Source organism: Triticum dicoccoides, chromosome 6B, assembly GCF_002162155.2.
Source record: "Triticum dicoccoides isolate Atlit2015 ecotype Zavitan chromosome 6B, WEW_v2.0, whole genome shotgun sequence".
Taxonomy (NCBI): Eukaryota; Viridiplantae; Streptophyta; class Magnoliopsida; order Poales; family Poaceae; genus Triticum; species Triticum dicoccoides.
This window is the reverse complement of record NC_041391.1, coordinates 215,124,844-215,130,465: the sequence shown is the minus strand read 5'-3', so window position 1 is coordinate 215,130,465 and position 5,622 is coordinate 215,124,844. Positions and strand designations below refer to the sequence as shown.

The 5,622-nt window shown below is 48.2% G+C and overlaps 1 protein-coding gene across 1 annotated transcript; it reads right to left on the bottom strand.

The window, feature by feature from the left end:
* Positions 1–2,228: 2,228 nt before the first annotated feature.
* Positions 2,229–5,085, bottom strand: LOC119321264 (flavin-containing monooxygenase FMO GS-OX-like 8). Its single transcript, XM_037595028.1, has 4 exons — positions 4,107–5,085; positions 3,788–4,009; positions 3,361–3,546; positions 2,229–2,618 (listed from the first exon to the last, which is right to left on the bottom strand). Exons 1-4 carry the CDS (start codon positions 4,893–4,895, stop codon positions 2,358–2,360), a joined length of 1,458 nt encoding a protein of 485 aa, XP_037450925.1. The 5' UTR covers positions 4,896–5,085; the 3' UTR covers positions 2,229–2,357.
* Positions 5,086–5,622: the final 537 nt, after the last annotated feature.

Here is a 5,622-nt window from a genome sequence, read left to right as displayed (position 1 = left end):
CAACAGACCGCCCATGTCAAGCTGCGGATCTGGTCGCTGCAACTCCAGACCAGCGTGAGTCATACTGGAGCAAACCATGATGTCGAAGACTCTGCGCTGGTGCTAGATAGCGATGGGAACCACCTGTGTTCCCTAGAGACCTAGTTTTATCGAAATAGGAAGTTAGAGTGAAGATAGAGGACACACTTCTATTATTATTTGTTATCGTGTAACTCATTGTTCTCTGGATAAATGCGCTACAATATTAGCTAGTGCACAAACACATCGGAAGATGGTAGCCGTTGTAAACAATAAGATGTGTAAATATGCATGGGATCATAAAATAGAAAATAAACAAGGGTATGACGAATAAATAATAAAATTGTTGTAACTAGATACGTGGGCGATGCAACCTTGGCCCTAATCTCACAAGGGTATGATTCAACAATTTTATTATTTAGGCACCCCTTTGACACCACGACCGACTATGCTAAATCAAGGATTGAGTCATCCAACCCTGGCCCTAATCTCACAGGGGTACCTAAATTATTAAAGAATAGCCATTGCGTTACCAATTCGTGACTACATCGTTGTCCCTCCAACGAATTGGTTTTGGTTATTGTACTAGCTTTACCATCACTGGTGTTCCATACAGCCTTCCACACTCCCTTGTGTTTTCCTCTTCTTGTACAGATCGTCGGTGCATCGGATACCAGTGAGTCCTAGGATCGAGTAGGAGACAAGAGACAAATTATTATACAAACATAAATGCGTAAAGGAAATCATACCGGCTATCATATAGCTGCTCGTACACGGCGCGCAAGGCTGCGTATTGACTCTTAGCTTGACGATATTACTCATTTATCGAAATTGGATGACACAAAAGAGCCATTGTAGATGGGTTTACTTGAAGATGAATGATTAACCATCTTAAAATCTCGCTTACTGTGATGGGATCTCGATTACAAGCATTTGATCAAAAGGGAGATGAACATGGTGGTTGTGTCGGCTATGGCAGCGATGATGATGGAACTGGTGAAGGGTTGAGTAGTCGCTAGGGTATTCTCCTTATCCTTCTCCTTCTCCTTCATATAGTGTCTAAGGACCGAATGGTGTTTTGAGGATGACTACATGTGAATTGAACCTTAAGCCCCATATCAAAGAGTCTTGTGTTGACGTCATAGAGACAATGGCAGGCGGTGCGACCTCTGCGCTTGTAATGTTGGTCGTCTTCACTTATGGAGATTCCAATGGCAACCCATTTTATATGGATATGATCCTCTCCTCTTGTACTTTCCGTATATGTCCTTATTCCCTCCCTCCTAAATACGTCCATTTCTTCGAGGGTACAACTAAAGAAGGAGATTTGTGCATATTTGCAATTATATCAATTATGAGGGAGGTTGAAGTGACAAAGTAGAAAATATCTGAGAATATCTACTTTGGACGAGAGAAACCATGAGTGTAAAATTCACACAATGACTGGTTTTCACATACCAAGAGCATTACACCCCCTGGAAACTCCGCCAGAAAAGAGTCTTGATACACGACAAGCATAGGGGGTCAATTGTACATCTTTTCGATAAGTAAAAGTGTCGAGCCCAACGAGTAGAAAAATGAACTAATGCGTGGAAATTAGCCAGGAATCACTACAAGTGATAGAAAGAGTTGTTGTTGTTGGGCTTGTTTGATTGAAAGGTTACAAGAATTGAAGTCTCAGTAAAAGAAAAGGAGTGCAACAAGTGGCTAGTCAATCATTAATTGTGCTAAAGGCAAGCTTGATGTGTTTCTCTTATGCAGATGGAATATCTCCTAGTTGTTATTACCCGTAATTCCTTGCATTACCTCTTGTTGTTTATTGTTGTTGTGATAGAGCCTAAGCTTATGTGCTACAAAACCATTGACTCACATACTTATGAGTATACACTTAGCAAGCATCCACAACTGCTATGAATAATTAAGGTATATACATCTAACCATAGCATTAAAATATGGGGTCCATATTTATTCCACGTGCTATAACTCATAAATTTGAGATTTGGTTTTATGTCACTTCGGTCTCCTTTCGCAGACTTATTCTAGTATAATGTTCTCCTCTTAATCATCAAAGATGGCTAAGAAATTATCTTGTAACTTGTAAGGTCTCATCACTAACTCAAGTGCTCAACAGTTTGAGAAACATTTTGTTTTAAAAATGGTGGAAAAACATCTCTCAATCCCTGCATCAAGTATGTGTGCAACTTAATTACTACAAATGACAAATGACACAAATGCATTTATAAGTTATCTGTAGCATTTCTGGGCGTATGATTTATATAAGTACAAAAACGAGTAAAACATATCGATGATTACTGCGGAATCCTGGAAGGCACACCATGTCACGAAGGGTGTGCACAGACCACTGTGCTTGTTCGTGAAAGACCAAGCGACATCTTTTTAGCAGCAGGAGCAGCTTGGGTCTGTTGGGCCGACAAGTGCCACTCTTCCACACCCTTGCGGATGGAGTCGCTGTCATGGTAGTCGTCGCGGAAGGTCTCGAGATTGTCGTTCATGTTGGCAAACAACGACACAACCAACTCGTGATGCCATCTCTCCACGCGAGGGAAGTCACAGTACTTGCTTCCGAACTCATCCATGTACTGCAGATCAAAGGAACAGACAAATACTCCAAGGTAAATATCTTGATCGGCTAGCTACGTACAAACGCGTTGCTAGAGAAACTCTAATGGATTCGCTAAATTATCAACCTTTTAAGAAACGGTTCATATAAAGGTTAGGGGGGACAAAAACTAGTATGGTAGAGTCTCTAAACCGTCTCCTTTTTTATACAGACACTTCAAAAAAACTATCCTTCATATAGGGGGGGGGTGTAAATGTCACTTTATTTGTGTGTGTTGTGGGGGTGGGAGAGAGCTCGTCACCAAACTAGCACGAACTACCTCCATGCGGCGTTGTGGACCGGTTTTCGCTACCGCCCACCCTCGCCGCCACCGCACGATAGCTCGGCGCGGCCAGTATGACCGCCACCCTAGCCAGCGACGACGAGGTCATCTCTTCGCTCCACCTCCATGCGGCATTGTGGATGGTTTCGCTACCGCACACACACGTTGCCACTGAGCGATAGCTCAGCGTGGCTAGTATGACTTCAGGCAAAATTTATATTCACGAAGTACTCCCTCTGTTTAGTATTTTAAACGTTTTTATATTAGTTTACGGAGGGAGTACTATCTTGCATCGGATCTCAACGTTTGATTGATTGGAACTCGGTGAGTCGGTTTTGACTCAGAATTAGCAAATTCGAAATTTCCCTTGAGGGAATCTGCTAAAGCCTTTTTTTAGGAGGTGGAAGGGGATATATTCTGCTAAAGTTGTTGTTCGTACCGTGGGCATGGTCTCAGACAAGCAGACGTCGTGGATGTACTTCTTGGGCACGCCGGCGATCTCCCTGGCACGGTAATACTCCTCCACGGACCGCATCATCTCCTGCTCCGGCGGCAACGTCCTCCTCCCGGACAGCACCTGCGCCACCCATTTCGCCTGAGCCTCGAAGAACCATGGCGCAAACACCTGCGAACCAGACGCATTGATCAATTTGTTTTGGTACGTGTCAGAAAGAACCAAGATGTCTGCTCCACAACGATGAGTACTTCTTCCGTTTCTTTTTAGTCCGCATATAAGATTTGGTCAAAGTCAAGCTTTGTTGAGTTTGTCTAACTTTATATTAAAAAATATAAACATTCACAATATGAAATCAGTATTATGAGATTCCATCAAGATCTTTTGTAATGCCTCCTATACTTTCACGTACCTTTATGGGTATGCCGACGAAGGAGAGCGACGGCGCCAGCGACGGCGGGAACACGTGCTCGAACAGCGGGCCGACGCGGTTGTCCTCGACGGTGACCGCCCCCGCCGTGTCCAGGAACGGGAAAGAGTAATTGTACCCTGTGCAGTAGATGATGGTGTCGGCGAGGACGCCGGAGCCGCCGCCGCCGAACACCACCCGCCCGTCCTCGCACAGACGCTCCACCTAGTAGCTTTCCATGTACGGATCAATCGTTTCGTTTTGCATGTGGAGACCGACCGGCGTGATGACCGGAGCGCGGAATAGACATAGTAGTACGTACGTGCAGTTGCAGGTGCAGGTTGGCGCTATGCTTGGCGAGCACTTTGGCGAGCCCTGGGGTGACCTCCTCCATGGACTTGGCCACGAGGTGCACCTCCTTGGCGACCCCGCGGACCTCCATGGCGATGTCCTTGCCGCTCGCCCCGCACCCGACCACCACCACCACGTCGCCGCGGAACGGCTCCGGCACCCTGTACGAGTGGCTGTGGATTTGCCTCCCCCTCCACGCCTCCATGCCCTGGATGCTTGGCAGCCTCGGCTGCGAGTAGTGGCCGTTGGCCACGACAACGGCGTCGAATACCTCCTCCTCCTCCTCCTCCGTGCCCTCGTGTACGGACCTCACCATCCACTGCCGCGTCGGTGCCACCGCCATGGCGACGCGCAGGACACGCGTGTTGAGCCGGACCGCCTCCATGAGCCCGAACGCGTCGCAGAAGTCCTTAAGGTACAGCTGCACCTCGCCGTGGCCCGGGAAGCGGCGGCCGTCACGGCCAGCCTTGGGCGCAAAGTGGAAGTCGGTGAAGCCCATGTTCTCCCTGGCGCTGATGACGCGGAGGGACGCGTACAAGCTGCTGTGCACCTTCACCGGCTCCGCGGCGCCGAGCGGGTCGTCGGCGCCGCCGCCCCTAGGGTCGTACAGCCACTGCCCGCCCACGTCGGCGTTCTGCTCCAGCACCGTCACGTCGTGGCCCTCCCGGCGCAGCTCGCGGGCTGACGCGAGCCCGGCCATCCCAGCTCCGATCACGCATACCTTCTTGCGCTGCAATGCCTTGCTCTCGTCGCAGACCATGTCGATTCTCGGGAAGTCCGCGCGGTAGATTGTTCAATCTTGGCTCCGATCACGCGTACCATCTTCCGTTGCATTCGCTCTTTTATGCGCATTATCTGTCAGATCAGCCACTCCGCCCACTGTGATAAACAGTGGTAGAAAGTTTAGGTGGTTGCATGAGTCGATGGGATGTCATGTCACCCAATTTTCTGTTACCTGTTGCGTACCGGAGTGTATCACCAGCAGACCAAGAAAGGGAGCGTACTGTGCTCATCGTTACAGTACAATCCAAAGTGCAATAATTGAGATATTTCAAACAAATTATTTTTAGATATTTCAAAAAAGTGCAATGATTGACCTGCGGTGCTCGCGGTAGCCTAATTGCTTAGGGCGTGTTTGGTTGCCCGGGTCACATTTTGCTGCATGGCATCTAGCATTTTCTCCCGCCCTTTCCCTCAAATGTTAAGCAAATTTGCTAATATGCAGGTGCCTGAAACATTTTTGCATGTCAGTCGATTTTCTGTGTCACCCGAGGCCGGAGGTGAGGGCGGCGGGAGGAGCACAGTGACGTGAGTCAAGTCCGACGAGGCCGAGCCAGGACCTCGCCGAAAACGAGGAAAACACTTGGAGTAGAAGCGAGCTACAATGTCCGAGGTAGAGGCGAGGAAGTAGATTGACTGGTACGGGTATGGAGGCTATCGGCGCCGGAACATGAGGTCTGAGAGTTTAGAATGTTGGCCTTGGACGA

Coding starts and splice junctions, on each gene's coding strand:
- LOC119321264 (XM_037595028.1), bottom strand. CDS start 4,895: ATGGTCTGCGACGAGAGCAAGGCATTGCAGCGCAAGAAGGTATGCGTG. Junction 4,010..4,106: donor ACCTGCACCTGCAACTGCAC/GTACGTACTACT, acceptor GAAAGCTACTAG/GTGGAGCGTCTGTGCGAGGA. Junction 3,547..3,787: donor TCGTCGGCATACCCATAAAG/GTACGTGAAAGT, acceptor TCTGGTTCGCAG/GTGTTTGCGCCATGGTTCTT.